Source organism: Lissotriton vulgaris, chromosome 6 (genome assembly GCF_964263255.1).
Source record: "Lissotriton vulgaris chromosome 6, aLisVul1.2, whole genome shotgun sequence".
NCBI classification, from domain to species: domain Eukaryota; kingdom Metazoa; phylum Chordata; class Amphibia; order Caudata; family Salamandridae; genus Lissotriton; species Lissotriton vulgaris.
The window spans coordinates 614765011-614785755 of record NC_141694.1 but is presented as its reverse complement, the minus strand read 5'-3'; the positions used below and the strand labels follow the sequence as shown (position 1 = coordinate 614785755).

General features: G+C 46.8%; 1 protein-coding gene across 1 annotated transcript in view; it reads right to left on the bottom strand.

Moving 5' to 3' along the window:
* The window catches only part of MMS22L (MMS22 like, DNA repair protein), a 522815-nt gene that overhangs the window by 398624 nt on the left and 103446 nt on the right, over positions 1-20745 (bottom strand). Inside the window, exon 9 of the mRNA XM_086926628.1 lies at positions 6467-6646. Coding sequence (XP_086782754.1) covers positions 6467-6646 — 180 coding nt within the window. The remainder of the gene's footprint in view (positions 1-6466; positions 6647-20745) is intronic.

Genomic DNA, 20745 nt, shown 5'->3' with positions numbered 1-20745 from the left:
AGAACCAAGGGTCCCTATTTGGACACAGGTACCTACCTCTACCCACTAGAGAACCTCAGTTCTAACAAGTGCAGTTTGAGAATCATGCCCATTCTTTTTAATCTGTGTGGCTGCCATCAAGATTTGATCCGACTGATAGAAAATTAGGTTAAGTGGCTACTTTCTTTAGGACGTTTGACTCGAAATATTTGGCATTTTTTGTCAATTTATTTGCAATTCAGCTGCACAATTTCTAGGCGTGACCAGCACTGCCTAAAATGTAACTGGTTGTTAAAATTCTAAAATAGTTTGGGATAGTTCTTTGGTCAAGTTGGTGGCATCTGCAAAGCTTTGTGAGCATTAAGATTTCTCGCCTTTTTGGGAGATTTTGAATGGTCTTTGTAACTTGTTTTTTCAGGTTAGTAATTTGTTTTTCCCCACTGTTTGTTAAGTATTCCTATGTACACTTTTGAGCTTATATTTAATTAAGGCAACCTATTATATGGAGTGGCTTCCTTTGTCTTCGAGACTTTAGAAGGAGCTACAATATCAAAGACGTCATTGAGTCATTGGTTGGATGGGTAACAGACATTAGCTGGGTCAGAGGATGTGAAATATTCCTTGAAGGTATTGATATTGAAGGTCTTGCATAGTCTGTTATGGGAGAGGTTATTTGGTGTTGGTGGTGTTCCTGTGGGCACATTTAAGTTGAAATGGATGTGACAAGTGGTCACTCAAAGTGATGGGCTGTACTTCCTTAACTGAGATGAGATCCTTTGAAGTGAATGTGCATCAAGGGTATAGCTAGAGACATGTGCCGGCCAAGTAGGTGAAAAGTAAGAACTTTGAGGTTACGGAGTAATATGAACAGAAATTGATATCTTCAAGGACATGTAGATTAGGGCGGATAATGGTGATGTCTGATAGAGTCTAGAGGGGCATCAATAAATATTATGTTTTGTGGGGCCAGGAGATTGGAAGGAATACAGCAGTAAATTTGCAGCAGTGAATTGCAATAAAATAAGAATTAAGAGCCTGGTGTTGAACAATCACAGAAGTTGATAAAGATATTGTACACTACAGCTAGACCTCCGCATTATCTACTGTTAAGGTGCTACTGTAACTTGTTAGGTATCCTTTGCTTTGCTCAACTTCGCTGGAGGCTCGGCCTAAAAAGGCCAATTATGTTGATTGTATTCTTTCTGAAGACTCATGCATTGATTAATAAACATGACAACTGGTTTTCAGTGCTACTCTAAGGTAATTTGGCCCCTGCTACCCTTAGATCCTGCTGGTAGTTGATCTTGGCGTTTTGTCATCTGGGGTTGTAAGATGGAAGTAGATTCCTGTGATTTTACTTGTTAGGTGCCCAGGGCTATGAAGACCTCTTTGGAAGTGTGAAAGAGCATTCCTGTGGTAATTTTACTGAGTGCTCTAGGGGATCCACAAGATTGTCCTCCGCAACTGATGAGGATCATATGAGTTTAGCACAGGTGCTCTTGGAGGACATTCCTACAATGTTTGATTTTCTAGTCCCTGTGCTTCCTATGCTATTCTGTCCTTCTCATTTGAAATGTTGCCTGGGCCATGGAATTTTGGCGATTGTCATATCACTACTTACCCAACAATGTGATTTAGACTTTAGGTACTCTGATAGGCGATTTTCTTCTGGAACATCCAGTACATGAAGTAAAGATTTAACTGGGGTAGGTTTGGAAGAAGATTAGGTAAAGAGAGTTTTAGTTCGAGTAGAAAGTGAAGTATGAATGCCAACCATTATAGATGATTTATTGTGGGTGGGAGTGAAGGAGAATGTGAAGCTTAGTGTGGAATAGTTTAGTGGAGCCAGCTTTTTACAAAAATTTGTTTGAGCGGCATCCAAGAGCACCTCGCCACACTGCTACATCTGTAAATTTAAACCACCCGTCCCTGCCAGGTTCTCCTCCCCTTCGGCTTCCCGTGACTGCCCATAGTCCCCACAGCTGTTAGCACTCCTACAATACGGCCACACAAGGCAAAACCTTCTTCAAACAAGCATTAGGTCTCACATTTACGCAAGTTTAAGCTATTGCCCTAGTAAATGCCAATGCCTTTTATTTATGTTTTACAAACAAAAACATAAATAAAAGGCATTGTCATTTACAATGCAATAGCTCAAACTCGCATAATTGCGAGCCCTACTGCATCCACTCAACGCCACAGCACCACTCAACGCCACAGCACCACTCAACGCCCACAGCACCACTCAACGCCCACAGCACCACTCAACGCCACAGAGCAGCCCTCAACGCCACAGCATCATTCAATGCCACAGCATCACTCAACGCCACAGCATCACTCAATGCCACAGCATCACTCAATGCCACAGCATCACTCAATGCCACAGCATCACTCAATGCCACAGCATCACCCAGCACCACTGAATGCCACAGCATCACTCAGCACCACTGAACGCACCAGCATCACTCTGTGCAACCATTCAACAACTGGTTCTAATATGTTCTCTCAATGTTTCAAGCTTTATTACAAATGTCACAAAAAGATGTTAATATTTCACTTCTGTGACTAGCTTGACTCCTTGGAAAGCGGTCGCTCCAGCCTCCCTCCCGACCTCATAGCGCTGCTGTGGTATCGTAGCGCTGCTTCTCCACATTGCTTTATATTTTATCTAAATTGCTTTTGCATTCGAGCTGTAACGTAGCGCTCCACATTGCCTTATATTTTATCTAAATTGCTTTAGCATTCGAGCTGTAACGTAGCGATCCGCACTGCTTACTTTGCATATTCCATTAATATTGTGGCTGTGTGCGTAGCGCTGCTCCTCTCCTCTGCCATAGCTTTAAGGACATAGAATTAGAACCCGATCAGTGGCGTAGTGCTCCGCATCGCTTTGTCTGGTGATTTCAAGTATTGTCATTTTTATCTTGTGTTACACCGCTAGTCCGCTTTTCCCGCACTGCCCCGAGGTCAATTGCTGCCTGATTGCGCCCATAGCGTAGTGCTGTCCTTCTTGTTGTTGTTTGGACACCATTTTGTTGTGCCTGCAGCCCGTCCCTCCCCCTACGCCCACGCCTCCCAGCTCCTCCTCCCACGCTCCGCCCCCTCCACTATCCATTTATGACCAATGTCCCAACGCGCAGCGTCCACGCGCTACGGCCACGCCGAAGGTGCGCCAAAGGTAAGCCCGTCTACGCCCTTCCGCGCCTGGACCGCGCCCAGCGCCAGACCCCCTGACCCCCGTCCCACCCATCCCCCCGCATTACTTATGACTCCTCCACCCTCCTAGCACTCAACCTCGGCCGACTCTCCAACTGCGCCCAAGCCGCTCCTGGACACACCCATGGACCCTTCACATGCTACTCCTGCAAGTTCGACGGCACCAAGAAAAACTCCTCATCCACTAACACAAAACAGATATCTGACTCCAACCACCTAAAATGCATCCTGCTCAACACCCGCTCAGTCCACAGACACGCCATCGACCTCTGGAACTTACTAGACATCATTTCCCCGGACGTCGCCTTCCTAACAGAAACATGGATGAACGCCTCCTCTGCCCCAGACATCACCATTGCCATCCCGGAAGGATTCAAGATCATTCGTAAGGACCGCGCCGACCAAACAGGAGGAGGCATCGCTATCGTCCACAAGAATTCCATCCGCATCTCAACCAGCTCAGACGTCAACCTTGCCAACGCCGAACACCTTCACTTCTAGATCCACACCGACCCCAAGACCACACTCAGAGGCACCCTCCTCTACAGACCACCTGGACCCCGTGCACAATTCAGCGACGATATCACTGACTTTATCACTCCACATGCCCTTCCCTCCGAGGAATACATTCTTCTGGGAGACCTCAACTTTCACCTGGAAAAGAGCAATGACAGCAACGCCACCTCCCTTCTGGACAATCTCACCAACCTCGGACTCAAACAACTTGTCACTACTCCCACCCACATCGCAGGTCACACACTCGACCCCATCTTCACCTCCAGCAAACATGTCTCCTTCAGTCACACCACAGCTCTCCATTGGACGGACCACAGCTGCGTACGCTTTATCTACAATAAGACCACAACTCACAACCATCCTCAACCTACTCTGCGAAGAAACTGGAACAAAATCACCATCGACCAGATCTCCTCATCGCTTCTTCAAAACCCCCCTGCCCACTCCTCAAACCCTGACCAAGCAGCCACTAACCTCACCCAATGGCTATCCAACAGCGCTGATATCCTAGCACCGTTGAAAAAACATCAAATCAAACTAGGCAGCAAAAACGCCTCCTGGTTCAACGATGATCTTAAGAAATCGAAAAAACTCTGTCGCACCCTCGAGAAGGCCTGGAAAAAAGACCCAAACACCAGCACCAGAGACGCCTTCAAAAACGCCACCCGCATACACCATCAACTAATCCGGTCTGCCAAGATAGCTGCATTCAAAGACCGACTAGACAACAACGCCCACAACAGCAAGGAATTATTCAACATCGTCAAAGAGTTTACCAACCCCTCAGCCAACTCCAACGACATCACCCCCTCTCAAGCCCTCTGCGACTCCCTAGCTTCATTCTTCCACAACAAAATCGCAGACATCCACAACAGCTTCGACAACCGACCCGGAGACCAACCCACCCAACCATCTGCAGGACTTTCACCCCCCTTGAACATCCTTAATGGCTACACCCAATCTCCACTGAGGACACCATCCGCCTGATGAACTCCATCCACTCAGGATCCCCCACAGACCCCTGCCCTCACCACATCTTCAACAAAGCAGACTCCATCATAGCACCGCACCTCCGAGACGTCATCAACTGCTCCCTCAACTCCGCCACCTTCCCGGAAAGCTGGAAACACGCGTAACTCAGCGCCCTTCTGAAAAAACCCACAGCGGACCCCACCGAACTCAAAAACTACCGCCCCATCTCGCTCCTTCCATTCCCGGCCAAAGTCATCGAGAAAGCTGTCAACAACCAGCTCGCCGCCTTCCTCGAAACCAACAAATCCCTCGACTCCTCACAGTTCGGCTTCCGAGCAAAACACAGCACGGAGACCGCCCTCATCGCAGCAACAGACGACATTCGAACTCTACTGGACAATGGAGACACAGTCGCCCTCATCCTCCTCGACCTCTCCGCAGCCTTCGACACAGTCTGCCATAGCACCCTTCTACAGCGCCTCAGAAACATCGGAATCCAAGGAAAAGCACTAGAATGGATCACCTCGTTCCTCACCGGAAGAACCCAGAGAGTCCGCCTCCCACCATTCAAGTCAGAGGCCACAGAAGTCATCTGCGGCGTACCACAAGGATCCTCACTCAGCTCCACCCTCTTCAACGTATACATGAGCCCCCTCGCGGCCATCGCACGCCAACACAACCTCAACATCATCTCCTACGCTGACGACACTCAACTGATCCTCTCTCTCACCAAAGACCCTAACACCGCCAAAACCAACCTACATGAAGGAATGAAAGAAGTGGCTGAGTGGATGAAGCACAGCCGTCTGAAACTAAACTCAGACAAAACAGAAGTCCTTATCTTAGGTACCTCCCCCTCCTCCTGGGATGACTCTTGGTGGCCAGAGGCCCTTGGAAAAGCACCCATCCCGACGGACCACGCACGGAACCTGGGCGTCATCCTCGACTCCTCAGTCTCTATGAACAGACAAGTCAACGCCGTCTCATCATCTTGCTTCAACGTTCTCCGCATGCTCAAAAAAACATTTCGCTGGATCCCCACCGAAACCAGATAAACGGTCACCCATGCACTGGTTACAAGCCGCCTGGACTACGGAAACACCCTTTACGCCGGTATCACCGCAAAACTCCAGAAAAAACTCCAACGCATCCAGAACGCATCAGCCAGACTCATACTTGACATTCCGCGCAAAGACCACATCTCTAGTCACCTGTAAAACCTCCACTGGAACTCACTCCCCACTCACCTTCGCCTCACTCAGAACCACCTAGCATTCAGAAAGCAACTTAAAACTTGGATATTCGACAAGTAATTCCCCACCCTCTTCTAGCGCCTTGAGACCCTACGGGTATGTAGTGCGCTATATAAATCTTTGACTTGACTTGACTTGTTCTTGGATTTTCATCACAATAAGTTACCCTGAACATAATCTTCCCAAAAGTTATTTACAAAAGTTTAAGCTATTGCCATTATAAAATACAATAACTTATTTAAGTATTAATTATTAAAAAAATAAAAGCCATTGTTATTTGGAATATTAATACATCTAAGTCATGTAAATACAACACATATTGCATTACAAATGCTATAGGTGTCACGTTTGCGAAAGTTAAAACTATTGACATTGTAAATGACAAAGCTATTAATTTCGCTATTTTCAAATCCAACACATAAATAAAAAATGTGTAATTTACAATACCAACAGCTCAAACTTTCATAATGCAAGACCTATTGCATTGCAAATGCTTGTTTTAACTTAATAAGGTATACATCCAAACGTACCTTCTCTTCAAGACTACCATTCCGGTCAAATTGGTATAATTGTGCCAAGTGAGTAACAATCCACCAGCTAAAACTCAAAGGATCCTTGCATTGGAGAGTCTCACACAGACGAGGGCCGAGCGCTGAGATATCTCCAGGGAACAGTTGCGTCAATAATCGATTCAACCAGTTCCAAAAAGACTGAAAAAAAAAAAGATGTTCAAATCATTTTAAGTGTTTTGGACTAAGATTCCAGCACATTTCAACTTCAGCCTGCGGATCAAAAACACACACACCATTTCACACAGAGTATTTCTATATCTTTTTCTGCCCAATAAAATGCAAATGAGCATTTTTTTACAGGCACTTATGTTTTGTGGTTAACATGCTTCTATGCCATTACACTGTTATTGAAAAAGGAAGAGTGGGCCAGGAAGTGAAATAGAAGCATTTGCCCAGGCCAATATAATATTGGTTAGCGGAAAAATTAGGATTATAATAAATTTCCTACTGGTAGCCAGAAGTATTCATATGACAGGCATCTGCAGTTAAACCACTTCTAGATCCTATAAAGAGTAAAGCTTCACAAAAGCTACCATATTAGGCCTAGGGTATCTTCAACCAATGGAGTCAAATAACAGATCAGGGCAGTATTTATGTGTCTTTCATACGGTGTGTACATGTGAAGTTACGCATATTTGCAGCTTCTGCAACAGACCCTGCCAGAAGTGGTTGATCGGGTATGCATGATGTGGCTACTGGTAATATCTCAACTATTTCCCAAGCCCCTACTGACCTACCACATGTATCAGAAAGCAGTCCATGCAAGCTGAATTAAATACATACTTTGTACTGAGTGGTAGAAAAAAAAAAAAATACCCAACTGATGTTATTTATCCAATCCAATCATCTACTAGACCTCACAGAATTTGGTTTTAGGGCTGAGCACAGAGGCCGCACTGATCAAAACCACTGATGAGGTAAGAACAGACCTGGAAGAAGGAGGTACATCAGCCCTCATTCTTCTTGACTTATCAGCGGCCTTGGATACCGTAGATCACTCCACTCTAATCCTTCGCCTCAAACGTCTTGGCATTATAAACAAAGCTCTTGCTCTGCTACAGTTCCTTCTGACGGGCAGAGAACATTCAGTGACGTTGGACCACATCACGTTCAAACCATTCCATCTTTCTTGTGGGATCCCGCAGGAGTGCTCTGTCAGCCATTTACTTTTCAACTTATACATCACTGAATTAGCAACCTTATAACAGGTCCTTTGACTTCTCACCCAAACTTAAGCTGATGACACTCAAATCATCCTGTCTGCCTCAAACAATGTTAACTACACTAACCTCCAACTTCACAACTGCATGAGAGCTACAGGTAATTGCATGGGCAAACACAGCCTCAAATTGAGTTCGGACAAAACTAAAGTCATTCTTTTTGGTAATAATCCACAATTCTGGAACCCTACTTGCTGGCCAACAGAACTAGGAGTACTCCTCTACCCCGCCCTAAAAGCAAAAAAGCTGGGAGTCCTAATCGATGACAAGCTAAATTTTATTAGAACATTGGAATGTTGGGAGCTCCATTGAAAACAATGGAGTGCTCCGGGCTTTTAATGGCTGGTATAAGCCTGGAGCTCCAACATTCCAATGTTTCTTTGTTCACAGCTCTGACTGTGAACAAAGGCTTCAGGGGGCCTGAGGGGATTCTAATCCCCTCACGCTTCCAAAAGGCTTTGTTTTTTTTTTGGAACATTCTGTCCTCTAGTGACAGAATGTTCTAATAGCCTTATAGCCCTTCGTAGATGGGCTATACCGCTATTAAAGTCCCTCTCCCTTGTTAAAGGCCCTCGCCTTCGGCTCGGGGCCTTTAACACTGGAAAGGGCCTTTAATAGCTGGTATAGCCCTCTACGGCGGGCTATAAGGCTATAGTAAACACATAAACTCAGTCATTTCCTCGTACTTCAACACCCTCAGAATCATCAGGAAAATCCTCCCAAGCATTCTCCCCCAGCTTGAGGAAAACAGTAATCACCATGTTAATCCTCACTAAACTGGATTATTGCAACAGACTACACCTAAATCTCCAAAAGCAACACCTGAATCAACTGAAAAGTGTTCAGAATGCTAGACTCCTCTTGGACCTTATAAAATTTCAGTCAGTATCCCAAGCAATTAAGGGACTTCACTGGCTATCAAAAGGCAACTGAATTCAATTTAAAGCACTCTGTCTTACCTACAATCCTCTCCCTAACTCTGGTCCCGATCATCTCAAATGATCCTCAGCGTGGTATGAACCCAGTAGGGCCTGGCGATCTAAAGGGTCACTGAAGGTTACCCTCCCAAGATTCAAAAGACTGGTAGGGGGTTGCGGGGGGAGGAGGAGCGGGTTCAGAATCCTCCAAACTCTGGAATATCTTACCTCTAAACATCAGAGCTGCTCCCTCCTCGTTAACCTTTAGAAAATTGCTGAAAAACTGGCTTTTTAATATATAGTATTCTTCCGGCTCCTTGCTTGCTAAGCTGAGTCAATGCCAAGACTCCCCTGGGTACAAGTGTGCTTTAGAAATTTATTAACATAACATACAGACTAAAACACGGTAGAGTGAATAAGGAAAAAAAGGCCACAAATTCTTTTATGATGGATGAAAGGCTGGATTGCTCCCTTTTTCAGAAGCAATCCAGCCTTTTATCCATCATAAAAGAATTTGTGGCCTTTCTCTTTCCTTATTCACTCTACTGTGTTTAGTCTGTATTTCATGGATTTGTAATAGGTCCTGACAGTTGGAGAAGCAAAGGGGTACGCTGTCTTTCATGAATTAGGAATAAGACAATGACTGTGTGAAATGGTTAGAGTGTTAAAATAATATGTGTGTGGTCAGTTTATCAGCTGCTCTGTTCCAACCACAAAAGTAATAAAGTCACTTTTGTGTAACCAAAGCTTTGGATGTGCCCGCACAATAATGGAATGACTAGTATAATTGTTTTTCTGCCTATCACGACATTTTTATAATTTAAGCAAGCTTGAAAACAATGGCAGAGTGATACTGCTTTCTTTCGGGCACTAAATAAGAGTAATGTTGCCAATGGAAATAAATAATACAGCCACATACAGCAATGTGCTCCAGTGAGACTGCCACAGATTCGATTGTTTTTCCTCAATAAACGGCTACAAAGGCTTTCTGTGGTACCCATCCCAAAACAGGTCACCCCACATATAAGGGTGGTGACACCTAGGAATATTGGTGCAGATGGCAGTAAGAAAGCAACTGTCCAAGAACATGTAAAGCAAAACTTTGGGAGGGGCACCACCCATAAACAATCCCAACTGACCTGTTTTCAGAGTTTGTACATTTATGGAACAACTGTAAATGGGCAACATATTTATTGGCATATGTAGAAATGCAGACTCACAATTATTTTATATGATTTTCTGTAAATACAAGTTGGGTTATAATCTTGACTTTTGCTAGGAATTGAGTTTTATGTTCACATGGATGGTGGATTATTAGTAGGGCATGTGTATGTTTATATGGGTATCATAAATGATTATACCATCAGTTATGAATTATATTATTAATATACTTCAGGTATGATGAGGATTGTAAGTGGCATGACACAGGATTGAGATGAGAAGAAGGTGGTTTTGAAATACTTGGATAAAGCAGCTGTGTTTAGTGCCCAGGTGGGATGAGTTGAGTTATGTTCTTTATATATTTAAACAATAATTATCCCATGCATGAACTTATTCTTCCGTTATAGCTTTCCTGCAATGCTCACACGCAAGTAATTTTTTTGATCTTGGTAACATTTTGTCAATGCCACTCCGAACTATCTGTAGTTTGGGGCGCATCTTTTTAGGCAGGCCTGTAAACAGAATATTAAAGTGATCTAGTATTGGGTCAAATACTGCTAGGCACATTATAATCAAACTGTTTTCAGATAAGAATCTATAGGTGTGTGAGTATTTTTAGGGAGCTGTGATAGAATTTATGCTACATTGAAATAATATAGATGGGCTATTTTGGTAATTGCTTTTAGTTTGTACTGGGAAGCTTCCAGGAAATCTTAAAGTAGGATATCAATTTCTGATGCGGTTGCTCCACTGAGTAATGATCAGTTGGGTGTGTTTCACTAAGAATTAAACACCAGCCTTGTATGGGCTAGTCAGGATACAGTAGCAGTACCATACAATACTTTCAGAAAAAAGGCTGGAGTGTTGATGCTCGAAGCACTAGGAATTATTGTCCATCTCCAATCCACTTCAAACAAAGTTACTTAGCTGTAATCCATTCTCCAGTGATGGCACCTTTCCTAGATTCACATATGTAAACCCTCCTCACACTAATTCACTTGTAATATCACATACAGCAGTATTAAATTAACATACTTCATTTAACATTATATTTTTAGAAGCCCGTTCACCTCAATGTAAATTGCTAAACTTCCGACAATGAAGGAAATGTGCACTAAACTACACTCCTTCTAAAGGTCACCGCACCTTAGGTTTTTAAGGACTAATGTGTAAGACTACCTTAAAACAATGCAAAGGAAGGGGGCTGGGAAGGGAGGGGGCTACGAGCGGAACTATAACAGAGCTGGGGAACTGCAATTATATGTACGTAACTCAGTCTTCAGAAATTAAGCCTTTATCGTGGCATGCTTGAATCATTTTAGTAAGCCGACTAAGGAAAAAGATATAAAGCTAAACTTACATATGTGCTACTAGTCTCTTGGGTTCTGCATATTGAGGTAGCAGAGGTTGGCTTATGAGGAGTAGTTTCTGTCCTGTAACTCCAGTTCTGTAGTAGGGGTATCTCTGTTATAGTCATAATCTAGTGAATAGTCCCGCCCATGTGCGTGGACCCCGGCAATCAAAAATAATCTCTTAAGTTGTCAAAATAATGCTGAAACTGCAAAGACACTTAAGAGAGAATTTAAAGACAAATAATGCAGCCTATATCCACAGGCTACACTGTCCAGTACTGCAACTAGAAATTCCACCACAAAAACACCACACACAACACAGCATGCCAGTTTCTACCATAGAGAAACTTGCCTCCCCCAGTCAAAGACTCTGGAATGATAGAGAGGAAGGTAGGGACAGACAAGCCCCATAGGCTGCCAGTATGTGGCCTAAATAGGATACTGTGCCTTTAAGTGAACTTTCCAGAACTTCTCCCAGTATCCCAGAACGCATAGCAGGTCCCTCTACTTTCAGTTCTTTTTGAAGGCGAAGCACGCCAGACCTGTCGCATTCTTTACATGATGAAATATCTCCACCGGGGAGGAGGGCGGGCGCTTATGACTATAACAGAGATACCCCTAACTACAGAACTGGAGTTACAGGACAGAAACTACTCCTTCTGTAGTAGGGGATCTCTGTGTATAGTCATAATCTAGTGAATAGAATGGCAAGCCCATCCCCACACCAAAGCGGCGGTGGAGAATAAACACATAACGCCACTACTGTGTGAACAAATTCCGCAGCGAAGCCTGCCCAACGCGAGCGTCTGCCCTGGCGTCAGTATCCAGGCAGTAATGCTTAGCAAAGGTATGAACCGACTTCCAAGTGGCTGCCTTGCAGATTTCAGCAATCGGCACATTACGGAGCAGAGCCGTCGTGGCAGCTTTGCCCCTGGTGGAATGAGCCTTAGGCTTACCTCCTAAGGTCTTATTAGCCTTTTGGTAACACAATTGTATGCAGGACACAATCCACCTAGAGATGGACTGCTTAGAGGTCGCAAGACCCGTCCTGACCGATCCATAATTGATGAACAACTGGTCAGACCTACGAATATCTTTGGTTTTATCCAGATAAAATTTCAACACCCTCCTAACATCCAGGGAATAGAGAGACCTCTCCGCTGGGGATGAAGGGTTCTGAAAAAACGTAGGCAAAGTTATAGTCTGGTTGACATGAAAATCAGAAATAACCTTGGGAAGAAATTTAGGGTGAGGACGCATAACAACCTTAGCAGCATGAAATACAGTATAAGGTTCATTACAACACAACGCCTGAATTTCACTCACCCTGCGGGCCGATGTAATGGCCACGAGGAACGCCGCCTTCCAGGACAGGTGCTGCAACGAAGCCTTATGAATAGGTTCAAAAGGCTCCTTCATCAATCTGGACAGCACCACATTCAATTCCCATGAAGGCGAGGGAAGCCTGACAGGAGGGATTACTTTCTTCAATCCTTCCAGAAAATCTTTGATCACAGGGATCTGGAAAAAGGAAGTCTGTGAAGGGCATTTCCTGTAGGCAGTCAATGCAGCCAGATGAACCTTAAAGGAATGCACATTAAGGCCAGACTGCGCCAAATGTAAAAGGTAAGGAAGGATGACATCTTCCTTACAGGTCGTAGGATCATGGTTCTTAGACTGGCACCAGATACAAAACCTCTTCCACTTGTAAGCATATGAAGTCCGAGTGGAAGGTCTCTTAGACTCCTTCAGTATGTCCATGCAATCATCAGGTAGATTCAGATGGCCATATTGCACTCTCTCAGGAGCCATGCCGCCAAACTCAAAGACGAGAGGTTGATGTGTAACATCCGTCCCCCGAACTTCGTGAGAAGGTCCGGCCTGCACGGCAACCGAATGTGAGGAAGGAGAGACCGGTGAAGTAGGTCCGTGAACCACCACTGCCTGGGCCACTCCGGGGCGATGAGTATCATCCGAGCCCTGGACCGGGCCAGCTTGATGAGCACCGCCGGAATCAGGGGAATGGGAAAAAAGGCGTACAGAAAGCTGTTCGTCCAGTTGATCCATAACGCATTCCCCGGCGTCCCTTGCTGGAAGTACCTGGAGGCGAAGTTTCTGCACTTGCTGTTTTCGTCGGTGGCGAACAAATCTACGTCTGGAGTTCCCCACCTTGCGAAGACTTCTCCTAGTACTTCGTCGTTTATGACCCATTCGTGGTTTTCCTGAACCAGCCTGCTCAGTGCGTCTGCCTGAACATTCTGCACACCTAGTAGATGGGTGGCCGTTATCGTCAGTCCTCTGGCTAGGAGCCAGTGCCAGATCGTCTGCGCCTCCTGTGACAGAGTGCGCGATCTCGAGCCCCCCTGCTTGTTGAGGTAATACATCGTGGTGGTATTGTCCGTCTGTACAAGCAGAGAGTTGGTCTGGAAGGACGGAAGTAAGGCCTTCAGTGCCAAGTGAACAGCCCTGAGTTCCAGGAAGTTGATGTGATACGTGGCCTCCATCGGCGACCACATGCCTTGAATCTGTAGAGTCCCGGAGTGCGCTCCTCATCCCAGAAGAGACGCATCCGTCACGACAGTCTGCGTGGGAATGTCCTTGTGAAAGGGAACTCCTCTGAGGAGATTCTCCGCCGAACACCACCACTTCAGAGACTGAAGAGCATGCAGCGACAGTCGAATCTTGTCGTCCCAAGATCCTTTCCTCTGATCCCACTGGTCCTCCAAGCACTCCTGCAGCGGTCTCATGTGCAGCCGTGCGTGTGTCGTCAGGAAGATACAAGAGGCCATCGATCCCAGTAGAGAAGACACAGTCCTCACTGTTGTAGATGGAGTTGTCATAAGAGCCTGAGCCTTCCGAAGGAGTGATAATCGTCGGTCTTCCGAAGGAGACACGCTTGCTGACAGCGTATTGATGGAGGCTCCCAAGTACTGTATGCATTGGACCGGAGTCGGAACAGACTTGGCCATGTTGATGTGCAGCCCCAGCTTGTTCAAGAGAACTCACGTCTTCTGGAAGTGTGCTCGCGCTTCCGAGAAGGAGGATGCCTTGATCAACCAATCGTCCAAGTACGGGTAGACGAACACCTTGTTCTTCCTCAGGTGTGCTGCTACCACCGCCATGCACTTCGAGAATGTTCTCGGCGCAGATTTCAGTCCGAATGGGAGTACTGTGTATTGATAGTGATTGGTGCCGACTTGGAACCGCAGGAACTTCCTGTGTTTGTGTGCAATGGGCACATGGAAGTAAGCATCCTGTAGGTCTACAGCGCATAGCCAGTCTCCCTGTTGCAACTGAGGGTAAATCTGATGCAACGACAGCATGCAAAACTTTTCCCTGCAAATCCATTTGTTTGCCTGCCGCAAGTTCAGAATGGGCCTGAACTCGTTCTTGTCCTTCTTGCGAACCAGAAAGAACCTGGAGTACAGTCCTCTTCCTCTCTGAGACAGAGGTACGTCTTCTATCGCCCTTTTCCTCAACAGGATATCCGTTTCCGCCTGAAGCTCGCGCAGCTGAAACTGCGAGCTGACCGGGGGAATTGCTGGAGGAGGGCTGGTGAACCGAAGACTGTATCCATTGCAAACAATATTCAGCACCCACTTGTCCTGAGTAATTTTTCTCCACTCTGCCAGAAAAAATTGAATGCTTCCCCCTACCGGAGTGGGTAACAGATCCGGGGGAAGTAGGTTCCTAGGGCCTAGACCCAGCCTGGCCCTTGGGTGCTGGGGCCGACTGCTGGCCCCCTCTGCCCTTCTGGCGCTTCTGGAACGGCTTACGGAACTGGTGTTGCTGTTGCGATTGCCCCGAAGCCTGGACCCGTCCTCGGCCTTGCCCGCCGAACCGCCGTTGGAAAGGGCGGTACGTCTTCTTGGTCTCTTTAGGCATCTCCAGGACCACAGCCGTCAGCGTCTCGGCCTCCGCCTTCATGCGGGCCATCTCATCATCCGCATGCTTCCCGAAGAGGGTCTCACCGGAGAATGGTAGGTTGGCCACCCTCTGCTGTGCGTCCGGTTTCAGGGACGTAAGCCGGAGCCATGCGTGGCGTCGTTGGTTGACTCCGTGGCAAAATCCGTGAGCAGCCAACAGGGAAGAGTCCGCAGCAGCACTGATAATCTGGTTCGCCACCAGCATCCCCTCACTCAGCACTTCCATGAAGTCCTCACGCTTCTCCCGAGGTAAATGCTCTGCAAACCGCTCGAGGGAGTCCCAGAGGGCGCGGTCGTATCGGCCCAACAGCGCCGTGGCACTCGCAGCTTTCATGGAGGTAGCGGAAGTTCCACAGACTTTCCTCCCCGCCAAATCCATCCACCTGGACTCATTATCCGGGGGAACCGTGGAGGACGGAGTGGTGGCATGCTGCCTGCGGGCCGCCGTCACAATGACAGAGTCAGGAGGGGGTTCCGTTCTCAGAAATGCCGGATCCGAATCGGGAGCCCGGTACTTCTTCAGCAACCTCGATGGAGCCGCCCTCGTCACCGCAGGGGTGAGAAACAGGGCCATAGCAGGTTCCTCCAGGCCCCCGGCACCAGAGGCAGGAGAGGACGAGACAGGTGTTTTTGATGTAAAGTCTCAAAAATGACTGACGTTTTCGGAGTAGGCACCGTCAGGGATATGCCCAACTTCGCAGCTCCCCTCAAAAGGACGTCATGGAACGCCACCAGGTCATCAATCGGGGACACCCTCGTGTCCGGTGACCCCGACAGGGTAGGAGAATAGTCCCGGGTCCCCGAGGACCTCGTGTGTGAGCGAGATTCGCGCCTCCTATGGCGGCGTCTCGACCTCGTGGATGATCTGTGTCGCGATCTCTCGCTTCTCCCAGAGCGAGAGCGAGACCTGCCAGCCCGTGGCCGCTTCGCCGGCTTTCGTGGCGGGGTCTTCCTTGGCTCCTCACAGGGCTTCGGTTTCGGGGTCCCCTTAGGAGGAACAGGCAAAGACGGCAGGGAAGTGGACCTCGGCGGAGGAACCTTCGGCTGCGGGGTGGGCCCATGCGGAGGGACAGGAGGTGGTGGTGGGTCGCCTGAAGGAAGTGGAGGATTGGGTGGAGGATCCTCCTTAGGAACAGGCAGAGGAGTCGGAGTCCGAGGCCGAGAAGGCGTGTACACCTCTGAGTACACAGAGCCCGGTGACCCTTTAGGCGAAGGGGGCGGAGAGCCAGCCCCATCAGCAAGTGATCGCTTCCTCTTGCGTCCTCCACTGGAAGCAGCGTGACTTCTGGGACTAGAATCCCTCTTGCGCCATTTCGGAGAGGCTGAACGACTCCTAGACGCGGACCGCTTACTGCGAGACGCAGAGCGTCGCTTTTCTGGCGTCGAACGACGCTTCCGTGACTCCGGCGTCGATCACCGCCTCCGCGACGTCGACCTTCCTTTACTCGACGCCGAGCGCCGATCCCTCGACATCGACCTCTTCCTCCGCGACGTCGTACGCCGCCTCCGCGACGTCGAGCGTTCCGTCTTCGACATCCAGCGTCGCCGTCGTCTTGATGTTCTCGACGTCGAGGAGTCCCTCGACGTCGACCGGTGCTTCGACGGCGATCGACGGTGTCGCCTCGACGGCGATCGACGGTGTCGCCTCGACGGCGAGCGTCGATGCCTGTCACTTCGCCTTCGGCGTCGATAGGAAGACCTTGACGTCGACGATGACGTCGACGGTGGCTTCGACGGCGACTTCTCCGTGATCTTCGACGTCGAGCCGTCACGCCGTCTCGACCCGGAGCCCCGGGAAGAAGGGGAGCACACCACCGTCATCCCTCTCGACGTCGTCGATGCAATCGACGTCGACGGAGACCGGGACCGTTTGCTGGACTTCCTGCCCCTGGGGAGCCCCCCAGAGGCCTCAGCAGAGGCAGAGGGAACCTTCCCAGCCTGCCCAGACCCACCTGCAGCCTGCAGACGCCTCTCCTCAAGGCCAGAAAGCCTGATCTTCAGTCTGTCCCTCAGAGTCCGAGCAGTAAACTGCTGGCAGATGACACAATCCTCAGGGACATGATCTTCAGGGAGGCAGACGATGCAGACATCATGGGGATCACTCTTGGCCTTCTTCCTCCCACATGCTGGGCACTTATCAAAAAGGCCAGGCATTTTAGAGCCCTAAAACGCCTAAAACAGCACAAAAAAGAGAAAGAGAACACCAAGAAAGTAAACTGAAACACTTTTAGAACTCAAAAGTGCCAAAATATCCAATAAACCCTTGAAAAAAGGGAGAGCTCAATGCCAGGGTCCTGTAAGCAGGAGCCGGAAAAAAGAACTGAAAGTAGAGGGACCTGCTATGCATTCTGGGATACTGGGAGAAGTTCTGGAAAGTTCTCTTAAAGGCACAGTATCCTATTTAAGCCACATAATGGCAGCCTATGGGGCTTGTCTGTCCCTACCTTCCTCTCTATCATTCCAGAGTCTTTGACTGGGGGAGGCAAGTTTCTCTATGGTAGAAACTGGCAGGCTGTGTTGTGTGTGGTGTTTTTTTGGTGGAATTTCTAGTTGAAGTACTGGACAGTGTAGCCTGTGGATATAGGCTGCATTATTTGTCTTTAAATTCTCTCTTAAGTGTCTTTGCAGTTTCTGCATTATTTTGACAACTTAAGAGATTATTTTTGATTGCCGGGGTCCACGCACATGGGCGGGACTATTCACTAGATTATGACTATACACAGAGATCCCCTACTACAGAAAGTAGCAGATTCTCCATGTCACTTGACTACAGACGGCTATGAGTACAACCCTACCACAATGATATACATTCAAGTCAATTAGCTCATTGAGCTATGACAGTTAATCCTTCTGCGATCCATCTTACAAGAAAAGAGTGGCTGCAAACTCTATTTCTGCTTCGGTAAAACTTGAGACAGTATCTAATGCCCAAACACACATGGTGAGAAAATGTTAAAAATATATACCATCTTTCCGACTGCATTTTTTAACACCGATTCCTTGAGATGACATGCTGTTTTTTTGTTTTAGGTATGAACTTTGAATGGGTTCCAGTATGGACCTAAGGTGTCTTTTTCTTTATGGAATAGAGACTGCATAAATCTTGCATGCCCTGAGAATGGTAAAGTTAATAAAAGAGCGATTTTCCAAACTAGAAACTCTGAATGAAGACCCATAAGCTTAATTAAAACTATGTATAGCTCCCATGAACCAGCATTGTAATGATCGGTGAGAAAGTACACAAGGACTCTCATTTCTTGTTTACATTGTTTGCGAATAAATCCAAAAGCACTTTGCTCTACCTTTGTTCTGCGATTGTTTGTCGCCTTCCACTCATGTCAGAAATCTTTGCCCTTAGTGAAGGAGTCTGCAAAGTCGTACACCTTTCTTAGAAGACGCTGTATGGAAAATTGAAATGCAGTTTTTGATGGGCAAAGGTACTGTGCCTATGCACATAGTGTGTAAGACTTAGTGCAACTTATTTCTCAATGCTATAGATAAAGTAATGTTTGCCTTTTAGCATCAATTGTCGCTCGAAGTCCAAACACAAATTGGGCATTTGTAACTTATTTTGGAAAACATAGCGGTATCCCTGTTTTGAACTGAAACGTGGCTCAACAAAGGTCGATGCCTGATAATATTCCTACTATATCAGGCATACATATACTACTGTATGATTAGACACAATGGCATTGAAAGACAGGGTGGGGGTCCTGCCCTTGTGTTTAAGTCAGATGCCACCTGTTCTCCCTTGGATCTTCAGGTTCCTGAGAGCAAAAACCTTATTTTTTTCTCTTAGGTTTTTCCACAACTTGTCCTACTCGAGAGCCCTCATCTACCAGCCCCCAGGCCCATGCTTAAAATTTTCCCATGATATTCCTAAGGCTATTGCACCACATGCTCTAAAATGTTAATATTTTAGGGTACTTAAACATTAACTTCAATGGCAATCTTTGCACTCCGGAGGTCAATTTTATTAATGATCTTGAAGTTATTCAGCTTGTCAACGTGTCAAAGCCCCCACTTATGTTGCACGCCATGTTCTTTCTTAAGCCAGTGTTGACAAATATGACCAATCTTGTAGTAGATCCACCTATTCCTCCTGTATGGACGCATCATTATGCTATAACAATCTCCAACTCACTGGGTATTTTGACCACTCCCAATCCTGTTCTGTCCCTCTCGGCTTGATGCAGGTCCAAACTCTCACCATCAGGTTTTTGTGATCTTCTCCAGGCAAACTAACCTAGACTTAACTTAACCATAGAGGAAGATGATAAGGCAGTGAATATATGGACTACTACCAGTCTAATCTTTGGTCCCCTATATGGTGGCTAGGTACCTGGTGATCTTCTCCATCTTCTACAGTGAAAAAGGAGGGCTTCTGGCTTGACCACAATCGAACCATGTACCAATAAATAAAGATGCTAACCGCCCACTGTTTTGATCTTCTGAGGTGCCTTAAGAAAGTGATATGGTTCCTCCCATCATCCACCCAGAAAACCGAAGTTCAGGCTATCATCACGTCTTGGTTGGACTAAGGTAACATCGGAGTATTTCCAGGACACTACTGAGACGTCTCCAAACAATACAAAATGCTGAGGCCCGCTTGCTTATACAGGTTGCAAAACATTTTGTCACTCATCTGCAATGGGTGCCAGTCAACAGATGAACTCAAGGCACTTGGTTTTGCCAATACAGGCCCACAAAACCTTCAACACCTCATCCAGCCTTATACTCTCTTTAGGGCTCTCAGATCAACTAACTTAAGGCTGGTCTCTGTTCGAGAATCAAAAAAGCAAAACAGGGTGGCCGCTACTTCAGATACCTGGCCCACAAACTTTGCAACAGAATACCATTTCACCTGCATCAGTGCCCCACTTAAGCAATGTTCAGGAAGCAGCTGATGACCAGGCAGCTCTACCCAGTTACTTGCATGTCAGTTCCAATGTCATTCCCCTGTACGGTCCTTTAACACTGGGATGCCTTGTTAGGGCTAGCATGCGCTCTATCAATCCAAAAAAATAAAGACAGACCAAATTAATTTCAAATTCATGCTGTACTCCTATCTGGAATGATGCTTTTTCATGAGTGGTTGGAAGAGGTGGGACAAGGGAGGAACAGTACCTGCAACTGGCCATCCTGGAAAAGAACTGGTATGAGGCTCATTTCTGCCAAAGAACCAGCAAATGAAAAGCACAATGTAACTGAGCTGCTAAGTAGTTATTTTTAAAGTCAGGTGCTCCCAGCCAATCCTGTTCTATGGGAAGCTTCAGTTTAGCTAAGACCACTCTGCACTTACCAGTGTACCATCGTTGTGTCAACACCTGAAACCTCCTTACATTAAAGGAGAGCTATGACAAGAGATTAAGCCATTGTGATCCATGTGGATCATGCTTGGTAGTCCCGCACCAGTCACTGAGGTAGGGATTTTGGTGAATATTTTGTTATCTTACCTAGTATTGCAAGGGGCCTGCATGAGGAGACATCAAGAGGTTCCTACCCAGCTTGGGCGATGACACAATTAGGCTTCTCTTTTCCATGGAGGCAAGCTCCTGGCCAGGATAGCACATAATGATGACAATTTAGGAATAAGCTGATATATATATGTGGTGTAAAACTCTACGTGAAGCAGGTGCAAGCCTGGAGTTTTTACGATAG